Source organism: Zootoca vivipara, chromosome 6 (assembly GCF_963506605.1).
Source record: "Zootoca vivipara chromosome 6, rZooViv1.1, whole genome shotgun sequence".
Classification (NCBI taxonomy): Eukaryota; Metazoa; Chordata; class Lepidosauria; order Squamata; family Lacertidae; genus Zootoca; species Zootoca vivipara.
The window spans coordinates 37,399,101-37,411,302 of record NC_083281.1 but is presented as its reverse complement, the minus strand read 5'-3'; the positions used below and the strand labels follow the sequence as shown (position 1 = coordinate 37,411,302).

At 47.8% G+C, this 12,202-nt stretch overlaps 1 protein-coding gene across 1 annotated transcript; it reads right to left on the bottom strand.

Annotated features, from left to right (window-relative positions):
- Nucleotides 1-5,276: 5,276 nt before the first annotated feature.
- LOC118087862 (fatty acid-binding protein, liver) lies at nucleotides 5,277-10,205 on the bottom strand. Its single transcript, XM_035120910.2, has 4 exons — nucleotides 10,041-10,205; nucleotides 8,074-8,246; nucleotides 6,182-6,271; nucleotides 5,277-5,515 (listed from the first exon to the last, which is right to left on the bottom strand). Exons 1-4 carry the CDS (start codon nucleotides 10,105-10,107, stop codon nucleotides 5,465-5,467), a joined length of 381 nt encoding a protein of 126 aa, XP_034976801.1. The 5' UTR covers nucleotides 10,108-10,205; the 3' UTR covers nucleotides 5,277-5,464.
- Between the last annotated feature and the right edge of the window lie 1,997 nt (nucleotides 10,206-12,202).

Below are 12,202 nucleotides of genomic sequence, written 5' to 3'. Positions count from 1 at the left end.
ACAGAATCTGGACTCTAGTTCCATGCTGCAGCCCTGCCTCAGTTACTAAGTAACGTCCAGGGACCAACCCACAAATCTTTAGGTTTCTGTTTCCCAGTCCTCTGAGGAGAACGAGAGAAATGAAAGTGATACACAAATATTTGAAACAAACAAACAAACAAAAAACCTTTCCAGGACCACCTTAGAGACCAACTAAGTTTGTCATTGGTATGAGTTTTCGTGTGTATGCACACTTCTTCAGATACACTGAAACACATTATAAGTGTAGTTTTCTCTGCCATTTGCGGAGTTGGGTTGGGGGAATCCAGATTGGGAGGGTTTGGAATAGGTAGGTTAGTTTTGGGAGGGTGATCATTTTGATCATGGCTATTTTGTCTGAGAAAGTGAAGTTTATGTTGTTCCATCTCTTTAGGTCTTTGTTAATTTGTCACCACAGGGGCTTGTACCGTGTTTCTCCTAAAATAAGACACGTCTTATATTTATTTTTCCTCCCAAAAAACACACCACGGCTTATTTTCAGGGGATGTCTTTTTTGTGTGTGTGTCTTTGCGGAGGGGGGAGAGACGGAGCAAGGCGAAACGGTGTGTGTGTGTGCAGAGCACAGACTGCCCACCTCGCGGGGGTAACCTCCTGCTGCTGCACCTGGGTAAGGAAAAGGGGACTTCTCCCTCGCGCGCACGCATGCACGCACAAGAGCACCAGAAGAGTGCTCTTCGCGCTGCACTGTGCTCCCCGAAGCGGCAGCACGAAGAGCCCGGTGAGAGGCGGCTGCAGGTGAAGCCCGGGATCTGCGTGGGCGACTGGGGGCGAACGCACTGAGCGCTGCGGCGGTAGCGAAGAGGCGCCCGATCAGCTGAGAAGCGGGCTGATCGGGCGCCTCTTCGCCACTGCCGCAGCGCTCAGTGCGTTCGCCCCCAGTCGCCCACGCAGATCCCGGGCTTCACCTGCAGCCGCAGCTGCCTCTCAACAGGCCCTTCGCGCTGCACTGTGCTCCCCGAAGCGGCAGCGCGAAGAGCCTGTTGAGAGGCAGCTGCAGCTGCAGGTGAAGCCCGGGATCTGCGTGGGCGACTGGGGGCGAACGCACTGAGCGCTGCGGCAGTAGTGAAGAGGCGTCCGATCAGCTGAGAAGCGGGCTGATCGGGCGCTTCTTCGCCACCGCCGCAGCGCTCAGTGCGTTCGCCCCCAGTCGCCCACGCAGATCCCGGCCTTCACCTGCAGCCGCAGCTGCCTCTCAACAGGCTCTTCGCGCTGCGCTGCGCTCCCCGAAGCGGCTCCCACCCCCGGCTTATTTTCGGGGGATGTCTTATATTTATTCTACTAATTAAAAGCCTGACATGGCTTATTTTTGAGGACCGTCTTATTTTAGGAGAAACACGGTAGTTATGGAGGTATAATTTATTGAGCTTTCTGGTTATTTGTACCCCCTAGGTATCTGAAATTGGTGTGGCAAAGTTTTATCTTGGTGGTGTTAATGAGTTCCTTCTGGGTGTGAGGAACGGTGTTGAAGCACATAGCTTCCAACTGCAAAATTTACCTGTAGGTCTGATACGTTGTAAATGTGTTGAGTTCTCTGATTAGGGATGTTACTGTGCTTATGGGGTCTGGTGTTGTGACCATTAGGTCATCTGCAAAGAGCCCCAATTTATAGGTTCTGCCTTTTATTTGCACTCCCTTGATGTCTGTGGCTGCTCGGATTCGGATTGCTAAAGGTTCCAGGGCCAGGATGAATAAGAGATGTTGGAGACACTGGGTGTCCTGAGATAAATCCTGTAAGGCCAATATGGGGTTGTCTCCGTATCAATGGTTGGTTGAGTTTCTGAGGTTGTTCCATACCTCTTCTTTCTTTTTGTAGCGTGTGAAGCACACAATGATGTCTCTTGGGGGGGGGGGCACTGGGTTTCGGCATAGGTTTTAGGGCTCTGTGAGCCCTCCCCAGGTCATCTACCTCAAGTGTCAAGTTTGGGGTTGTATTTTTCAGCCAGCGTACAATTAGATCCGCTGGGCTTTACTCCTCCACTTTTTCAGGAAAGTTGCAGAAGTGGATGTTGCAGCATCTACTACAGTCTTCGAGGTCCACCTGTTTGATTTTAATGACTGTTTCTATTATTTCCAGGTAGCTTTCCAGTTCAGCCAATTTATTATTCACATGTGTGTTTTCTTCTCGGTACTTCTCTATTATTCTTTCTTGTATTTGGTTCTTGTTTTCTAGAGTTAGGTCACTGAATGCCTTCAGTAGTTTTAGTTACAGGTAGGGAGCCGTGTTGGTCTGACGTAGTTGAAACAAATTAAATAGTATCTGAAGAAGTGTGCATGCACATGAAAGCTCATACCAATGACAAACTGAGTTGGTATCTAAGGTGCTACTGGAAGGAATTTTTTTATTTTGCCCCACCCCTCCTGCCTCTACCGACACCAGCACTGATGCCAGAGGGAAACCGGGGGCGCCCGTAGGGGCAGAGGAAGCCACTCTGGCACCCGGGGCGGCACCGGGGGCGTGCACCTGGGGGCAGGGCATCACCCCGCAGCACGCATGACCAGACATGTGCAGAAGCGATTTCCAGTGCCCCAGACATTGGCAGCACGGCACCGCAAATTGCTTCTGCGCATGCCCGGACATGCACAGAAGTGATTTTCAGCGCCCAGACATGGACACGGGCAGCGTGGCACTGGAAATTGCTTCTGTGCATGCACAGATGGGGTTTTCAGCACCACTCAGTGAGTCCCCACACCGCGCTGCACCGGTTTAGTGCAGTGTGGTGCGGGGACTTGCTGAGCGGGCGGCTCAGTGACCGGGCAGCTCATGGGCTGCGCCGTTTATCCGGCCCATGGGCCAGAGGTTGCCGACATATGGCTTACCTGCTGGGCGTGCTTTGCTTATTCCTGCGCCTGGGGGCCGAGGAGTCTTTGCCCCCCACCCCATAAAATGTTGATGGGCATTGCCATTCAAATTGTTGCAAGGCAAATCTGCTATCTCACTTGTACTATTAATTACTCATGAGTCGGGTTGAAGAAGGAATTCAGAAAGTTAATTTACTGCAGTAAAGTGTTACAGCGGCATAACTTCACAAAGGCTGGAACCCCGCCCAGTGGTCTGTGCAGTGGTATTTATAAAATTTCAAACAAAGCATTTCAATTTCCACCAATCATATACATAGAATAGAATAAATCTTTATTGTCATTGTCCCCTTGCGGGAACAACGAAATTTCTCGGTTGCTGTACCTCATTTAAGTTGATAGACCAATCATAGGCATAAAAGTATTTCTCATTACCTCATTTTGTACTTGCGCATAAGCCTTGGCTATTTTTGCTGATTAAGCTCTGATTCCCACTGCGTTCTGCTATGACCTTGCATGAATACATTGTGTTAGTGTGCATGTTGGCAACCTGTGTTACGTGTAGCCATTTGCATCATGTAGCAACTTACGTTCCAGTTTTGTGCTGTATCTTTGTGATTTACATATTATAACTGTAATTCTGCCCCAATTTTTTTGAGGGGGCGGCAACTTGCAAAACCAGCTGTTTCTTAAAGCGACAGGCTACCATAACTTTTCTATTAGCAGCACACTCAAGGATTTACCGGGGTACACATTTACATTTAAATGTAAGAAAGAAATAGGCTCATTTTACCACATGTGGTGGACATGTCCACTGGTGAATGACTTCTGGAATAAGATTTATAATGAACTTAAGAAAGTGCTAAAAGGCACATTTGTGAAGAAACCAGAGGCATTCCTAGTGGGCATTGTAGGGAAGGAGATTCCCAAGAGATTCTTTTTTCATGTACGCCACCGCAGCAGCGAGACTTTTGATTGCTAAATACTGGAAGCAGCAAACGTTACCAACGATTGATGAATGGCAGATGAAGATGATGGAATTTATGGAACTGGCAGAGATGACCGGACGAATCCGCAACCAGGGAGAACAAGCAATTGAAGAAGAGTGGAAAGATTTTAAATTGTATTTAAAAAATTATGCTAAAGTAATATTTTAAGAATAGAAATTAAGTGGTAAATAAATCTGTGGATTAGGTAAAAGAGGTTATTCTAGAATAGAAAATAAGAAATTTAGTATTAAAAGTGAATATTTAGAGGTAGAATTTGCTAAATTAGAAGTGTGTTTGAGAAACACAGGGACGGGAACCCGAGGAGGTCCCAATATACACTGTGATAAAGATAAGTTATACAGTTTTTTACCTTTTTTATTTTGTGGTTTTCTCTGTTTTTCTTGATTTTTGTATTTTTGGTTTTTTTTTGTATTCATATCTCCCCCACCCTTTCTAATTTTCTGTAAACCCTTTTTCTATTGTGAAAATCAATAAATATCTATTTTTTTAAAAAAATATTGTGGCCCTTTGGCCACTCCCACAAAATGGCATGCATACATTGTGTCATGTGATCAATTATGTGAGGTCAGGCTCCCCCCCCCCAATATTTTGTTCAAGTTGGCACCCCTGAATTCAAGTTGGTTCCTTTTTCCCATTGATGGGACATGCCCACACCTTTTTGTGTTCTGGTCTCTTTTTCTACTGTTTTAGATGTGGCAGCCACTTTGCCTTAGCCCACGCTCCCCACAGCAGCCATTTCATGTGACGTCACACATGCCCTGAACCACCGATGTCAATACCAGCATGTGTCTATGCTGGAGTGAGCATTGTTATCCTATTCTAGTCACTCTTAGAGAGCTATTACGCGAATGTACCAAGCATAGCTGCCAAGTTTTCGCTTTTCTCGCGAGGAAGCCTATTCAGCATAAGGGAAAATCCCTGTAAAAAAGGGATAACTTGGCAGCTATGGTACCAAGGCCCTCTAGCTGAGGATTTATAGTAACAGTGTTCCTAGATCTTCTTTCATCTCAGCTGCTGCAGGTCTATAATTAATTGGCACAGCTTTATCGGCAGCTATAGGGGCACTATTGGGAATCTTATATTAGGGCTTTGCATGAAAGAGGCAAAAGGCAGGAGATGATGTCCTTTGCAAGAGAAGAGGCACTTGATGCTTAACAATGCATCGTTGCTATTTGATGAGAAGCAAACTTGACATGACAAATTTGTGGTTGTATCCAACTGAGTTTTATGTGGAGTAAAGCCATTGAAATGAATGGGTCTAAGTTAGTCACGCCCATTAATTTCAGTGGATCTACACTGAGTAGGACTAGCGTTGGCAGCAAGCCATGGTCATTCCATTCCATTTGGTGACACTGGAGTTCTTTTCGTCCCAAAGCTTTTCTTGGAATCTTTTCAAAACTAAAATCCTCTCAATTTCAGCAACGTCCCTTTACATTTCCTTTAGCATTGCTAAACTTAAGAAGAACCTTACTGCTGAAACACACCAATGGCCCATCTAGTCCAGCGTCCTGTTCCCTTTACCCTCCATAAATGAAAGGAAACATTATCAGTGATGGACAGTGCACTTTATTCCCCAAATATAAAAAGTCTGCTACAAAACTGGGTTGCCTTCTGCATCTTTAAACCTTCCGGCTTCGTCTGGTGAATGTTGCTGAGCCAGATGTGATGGTCTGTGGGAGATAAATTGGAAAAGGTTTCTCTAAATTGCCTTGTAACTAGCCAATGCAAAACTTACAGTACCTAAGCAACGCTTAGGTAGACCAGAACGTGTTCCAAAGCACTGCAGATAACCAGATAATTGAGGCAATCGTTGAAGCCAGGAGACCAATTAAAAGTAGATCCCTTGGTAAATTAATTGATGCTTACAATCTAACTTCAAAAACATTCCAATGAAACTATTCTGTTTTGAGTGAGTTGTTCGAGCCATGGCTATTGTTGGAGCATATGCCTGCTGAGATCCAGTTTGCTGTAGTCTTGGGCTGGGGATAGGGTGGTGATGTTCAAAATGCTCTTGGTTGTATTATCAACTACACCTGCTTCAATTATTGCTTCCACATTTGCAATAGTTAAAGGAGCAGGTGCCCTTGGAGCATGTGCAGAGTGCCTTTCTCTAGATGGCCTGTGGGTTTTTTTTTGCAGAACCATGTGGCATGATGCAAAATGCCAAAATAAAAGTGAGCAAAATGCTTGCATTTTTGACCAATGCTTCCCACATATCTGGGATTGGGAGAACAGGAGCTTGCAAAGGCAGAGGACACAGACATTCTCCCAGCCCCTATTTTGGAGAAAGTGACCCTTCTGCAACTGTTCATCTTAAAATATCAGCATTTACTCACCTCCACCATTTCATTGCCTACTACTTGCTGCTCATGGATGAATTTATCTGATTTGGCTATTAGCTTCCCATTTTCCAGGGTTACTGTGCACTGTTTAAAAAAGAAGAAGAAAAACTATTACAGTGGTGCCTCGTTAGACGAAATTAATTCGTTCCAGGACTCAATTTGTCCTACGAAAATTTCGTCTAGCGAGGCACTGTTTCCCATAGGAATGCATTAAAAGTCAATTAATGCGATCCTATGGGCTCCGGGGGAACCGGTGGCGGCGACGACGCTTGCTCTCTTGGCTCGGGGAAGGCAGGCAGGCGCTTCCCTGAGCCAAGAGAGCAAGCGCCGCTGCTGCCAACGACAGAGCCGGATCGGATGAAGCTTCAGAAGCTTCGTCAGATCCGGCTCTGTCGGGCGGGGTGGGGGAAAGGCGAAGGAACGATCCTGCGCCTTTCCCCCATTACCGCCAAGCCAGTGCCAGAGCCGAAGTGCGGCGCTGCGGCCGGGGGCTTTTCGCAGTTTGCCTCCCCCTTGGCTCGGGGAAGGCAAATGGCGAAAAGCCCCCGCAGCGCCGCACTTTGGCTCCGGGGGGTGCTCTGTCGGGCGGTGGGGTGGGGAGTGGAGGATCCTCCGCTTTCCCCCACACACACTGCCTTTCCCCCACCGCCACCAAGCCCCATGCCGGCTTTTCGCGGCGTGAAGCAGTGGCGGGGGAAGACCTTTTCCCCCCGCCGCCTCCCGCCTGCCTCCCCCGACATGGAGCGCAACTTCGGAAACGTCCGAAGTTGCGCTCCGTGCCGGGGGAACACCTTCTCCCCCCGCCGCCTCCCGCCTGCCTCCCCCGACACGGAGCGCAACTTCGGAGACGTCCGAAGTTGCGCTCCGTGTCGGTGGTGCGGGGCGAGAGGCCCGCCCGCTTGCCTTCACCGAGAAGGCGCCCGGCTTTCTCAGGGAACGCAAGCGGGCGGGCAAGGTGTCCCCCGCTTGCATTCCCTGAGAAGGCGCCCTGCTTTCTCAGCGAAGGCAAGCGGGCGGACACCTAGTTCCTCCCCCGCTAGTTCCTCTTTGTGTTCCGCTGGTCTCTGCTGGGGCAGAGACCAGCGGAACACAAAGGGGAACCAGCTGCAGCGGGGAAAGAAGGCAAAGGGGAAGATCAGCTAAGAGGCGCTGACAGCTCTCAGCTTATCTTCCTTTGCCTTCTTCCCTTGCTACAGCTGGTTCCCCTTTCGCTAGATGAATGCCCTGATTTTCTGATCTGAGGTTTTTATGGCCACGCTCGCAAGACCATAAATTGGAACAAACAGCAATCCGAGGAAAACCTGATGGCCATTTATTCCAATTCAGTGCTAAACCACAGGTTTCCCTGGGGGAAAGTGGCAGAGCAAACAGAAGAAGTGTGGATGACAACAGCAGCCAGGTGAGGCAGCTGCACCAGGTAGCAGCTGCATCGTATGCCTCTGAGCATGGCAGAGTAAAAACAGCTAGGGCAGATTTGAGTCAGGAAGCACAGTCCTATGGGATTTTCTCTTGCTCAAGCCCTAGTGAAATGAGCAGCAACTGCAGCTTAGTGTCGCAGGAGATTGTGAACCCTGTTAGATTCATGCAGTGTGAGGAGCGGTCGGTTTTCTACATTATGCACCAAAATATCTTGGACTGGTCCTTTTCTGTATATTGCAAACAAGACGGTTTTAAATAAGTGTGGTTATAATGCCTTTCTAGCAAAGAGCTTTGGGAACTGTAGTTCTGGCAAGACACCTGGGAATCTTCACCAGCTACAGTTTTCCAGCAGCTCTTACATTGGAGCCAACTCTGCTCTAGTCTGTGATGCAGATGTGCCTGAGCAATCGATCGGCAGCGTCAAGAGCCACCTGCTAATGCTGTTAACTCTCAAAGCCATTAGTTACCTTCACTTTCTTGCCATCCATAGTGGTCATTTCTGCTTCTTTCCCCAGAGTAAATGAATTTGTGATGGATTTGTTGGGGGTTTTGGATGTGATGACAAAGCTGTTCCCGGTTTGCTGGATTTCAGTGATGGGCTTAATGTCTTTAGCCACTTTGATGATATCGTCTGACAAAGCTGGGGAGGTGGAGAGACACACACACACACACACACACACACACACAGAGAGAGAGAGAGAGAGAGAGAGAAAGAGAGACAGAGAGAGAGATGTGGTGTTCATAATTGGAGAACATGAAAGATCCTGACTGGATCAGATCAAAGAACTACTTATTGGAGCACCCTGCTTCCCCCTTCCCCAAGATACCTCTGGGGATGCCTTCAAGTAGGAGCACAGTCTCCCCCCACTATTGCTCTCCTGCAACCATTGTTCACAGGTAATGGAAGTTCGATTTTGCTATCATTCCTTCTATTTCCCAGGCTTATAACCGATCCTTTATGTAGCCAAAACAGTACCACCTCAACATGACTGGGAGGTATATCTACAGGCTTGTGGGGGACTCCAAATTAAAGGATCCCCAAACTGAGCATGCTCATTGACTGCAGAATGACTGTAGGAAAGGGGAGAAGCCAGAGGGAAGGTGGGGTTGTGTTATGTAACATAACAGGTTGGAATCCTGAACAGCAGCCCTAGAAAGGGCAACATTTGGTTGCAGGTGCCAACTGTGAATGGCTAATAGTCACTGCTAAGCCTCTCTTCCTCCATGTATGTGTCTCACTTGTTTTTAGAAACACAGGAAGCTGCCTTGTACTCAGTCAGACCAATTGATTCACCTAACTCTGGCATCCCCAAACTGCGGCCCCCCAGATGTTTTGGCCTACAACTCCCATGATCCCTAGCTAACAGGACCAGTGGTTGGGGAATTGTAGTCCAAAACATCTGTAGGGCCAAAGTTTGGGGATGCCTGATCTAACTCCATACCAACTAGCAGCAGCTCTCCAAGGTTTCAGGCAGGGGACTGTCTTCCAGCCCTCCCTGGAGACCCTGGAGATTGAACCAGTATCTTCTGCATCCATATCAGATGCTCTGCCATTGACCTATGGCCCTTCCTTTTAGATTTAATACCTTCTTAAGCAGTGACCACCACCCCATTCTATGGTGGGGAATTCTATGCATGCTTTCTGTCTGAAGGATTGCTTCCTCTTGCCTGGAAACAAGGAACATTATATTCTCAGTAAAAGAGCAATTCTGAAGTTGAAAAGGTTTCAGGAAGATGTCTAAATTGGGGTGATTGTGAATGTATGGCTGGGTGAGGAATGATGTAGCATTGGAAGGGACCACCAGGGTCATCTAGTCCAGGGCCGTCTTAAGCGCCCCTTTCGCGCCCCGTTTCCCAGCGCGGTGGGCGGGCGGGCAGGCACAGCGCGATCTCTCTGGCGCCCTCCCGCCCCGTTTCCCAGCGCGGTGGGCGGGTGGGCGCAGCGCACAGCTGCGCGGCGGACCGGCCGGCCAGAGGGCGGGCGCAGCTCGCGGCACCCTCCTGGCGGGCCGGCGCCATGGTGCCCTGCGCCACCCAGCCTACACGTAGGGCCGGCCCTGATCTAGTCCCACTCCCAGCAATGCAGGAATCTTTTGCCTAGCATGGGGCTTGAACCCATGACCCTGAGATTAGGTGTCTTAATTGCCAACTGAGCTATCCTTGGCCTCCAAAACTGGAGGGAAACAATCACAGAATTGTAGCAAAGAAGGGCTTTCTAATTGCAGCGAAAGATTGATTCTTTAGCAGAAGATGCTGCTCACCTTGATCTAGCAAAAGAGGTCTGCATGGTTCCTACCCCTGCCCTTTGCTTCTCTGCCCAGAGGACTTTACAATTTCTGTTAGTCCTCAAAGCAGAGAGAGCAGGTCTCCCATGAGACCCCTGATTATACTCCAGCGAACTTGTCTCTTCCAGAAAAAGCAAGGAGCTGCTTACCAATAGCTTTCAGGAACTCTTCATATTTCTCTTGGCTGTAGACCTGCCACGTGCCATTGAATGCCATTTTGGAAACCAGGAATGACAAATTGACAGGCTACTGGTGCAGGGCAAAAGCAGTTGGTGTCCCCAACTTACCTGGGTGCCATTTATAAAGATGTGAATCCTGCATCCTCTCCAGATTCAAGCTGCAAATGATTATACTAGGAACTATCAATAATTAATCCTAAATTTTGGCTTTGTAGAAATAACCTTCCGGTCATTGCATTAGTGCAAGCCTTGACTGATTCCTCACAGGAACAGGCATTGGCACATCACACATTATTTCAAGATCCAGGGTTTATGTAACAATGAAGGCAGGAAGCCTCAATGTATTTAGGGTGGGTGAATCCAATGCAAAGGTGGTTGAACCTGTCAATTTCAGTTTCTCACTTTCCTACACTTAAATTCATTTTCTACATTTCCACATCACTTGGTTATATATATATATATATATATATATATATATATATATATATATATAACAAGTCCTCATGAAAATGCAATTTTCAATAATTAGGCATTTTTTGTGTATACTTCACCCTGGTATATCATATATCTCCTTCACCCTCACTTTAGATTTTTTACCACAGAACATTAGGGATGGATGATTTTGATTTTAGTTTCTCATTTTCCCAGTTTAAAGTTAAGACCTGCAGTTTGCATTTTTTAAAGTCCTTATGAAAATTTGCCAACATTTTGGTGCACATTTCTCCTAATACACACACTTCTGTATGCAATTTTGACTAATATGCACATTTTTTGCAAGCAATTTCTCTCAATATATTTTGTGTTATTTTCATTCATGTGTGCATTTTTATGCATGCTTCCCCTAATATAAGCATTTCTGAACAAATTTATTTGGTTGGAGAACCACTTGCAAAATCTGGAGAAATGTGAATTTTAAAAGATACTTGGAAGTATCTTAGCGGCTGCCAGTCAGTAGACAATACTGAAGTAGATGGACCAATGGCCTGACTTGGTGTAAGGCAGCTTCCTTTGTTCCTAGCATAGGCTTAAAAGCAAAAGCAAAAACAACAAACTACCTTCCATCTTCCGCCTTGTGAAAGTTTTGATTCCTGATTGTCTAGAACAGGGGTCCCCAGACTTACCAGCGTTTGGGCCGGTTCCCTCCGCGCCGATCGCGCGGCGGGCCAGAGGGCGGGGGAGTGCGCGCCCGTGCGCATGCGCACGGGCGCTTACTGGCGCGGCGGCGCGCTTCCAGGGTAGAAAAAGCGCCAAAAATCCGTTGTGCGCATGCGTATGGGTCTCCCCTGACCCGGAAGTGCACCAGAAATTACCTCTTCCAGGTCAGGAGAGGCCCATACGCATGCGCACAAAGGATTTTCGGCGCTTTTTTCCCGACCCGGAAGAGCGCTGCCGCGCTGCGCGCTGTAAGATCGGGTGGCGGCGGGCGGCGGGGGTCGCCGCGGGCCGGATTGGCAGGCCAATTGGGCCGCATCCGGCCCCCGGGCCGGAGTCTGGGGCCCCTGGTCTAGAATCACCTCAGGCAGCCAGGTGAATGTCTATTGAAAAACGTGGCTTATCAGGAGGGAGGATAGAATGCTTGATGATCGGTCCTTCAGAGCTGAGATTGCTGGTCTTCTGTTTGATAGGAAATCAAGTGGATCACATAGGACACTAGCATGGTGTCAACCTTCTATTGTACATCTTGGGCAAATTCAGAAGTTCACGGTCCGTTTATGATAGTCACAGCCATACCCCAGTTACAGATAGCCACACCCTCTTATAATCTTAGATTATACAATTTATAATAATTAGGGGTTAATTGCAACAATCAATGCAGATCTCCCTGTGTTGCTTTTCAGTGAGAGCTATTATTTTATGTGCGTACGTAGGCAAATGATTTGGAGTGCTCCAATACCTTCCTTTGCAGTGACTCAAGCTGTGTTTTCCTTGAAGTTCCGTTGTGCATAAGAGAACTTGCACACCATTCTCTTGAAAATGGAGGCACCTATGCATTTTCAGTGTTCCTAAATGCTTAGTTTTGGAGCATTGGGGTTCTTCCCATGTGCCTTCGCCAGGGTGACCCTAGGAGCCAATCGTCAGTGGCTAACTCCCCTCCTTTCACTCCAATTGGCTCCAATCAGCACAAATAGTAA

Excerpts from the sequence above, each read along its gene's own strand:
- LOC118087862 (XM_035120910.2), bottom strand. The coding sequence starts at position 10,107 with ATGGCATTCAATGGCACGTGGCAGGTCTACAGCCAAGAGAAATATGAA. Across the intron at positions 8,247-10,040 it reads AGAGTTCCTGAAAGCTATTG|CTTTGTCAGACGATATCATC; the intron begins GTAAGCAGCTCC and ends CCACCTCCCCAG. Across the intron at positions 5,516-6,181 it reads TAGGCAATGAAATGGTGGAG|ACCATCACATCTGGCTCAGC; the intron begins GTGAGTAAATGC and ends TATCTCCCACAG.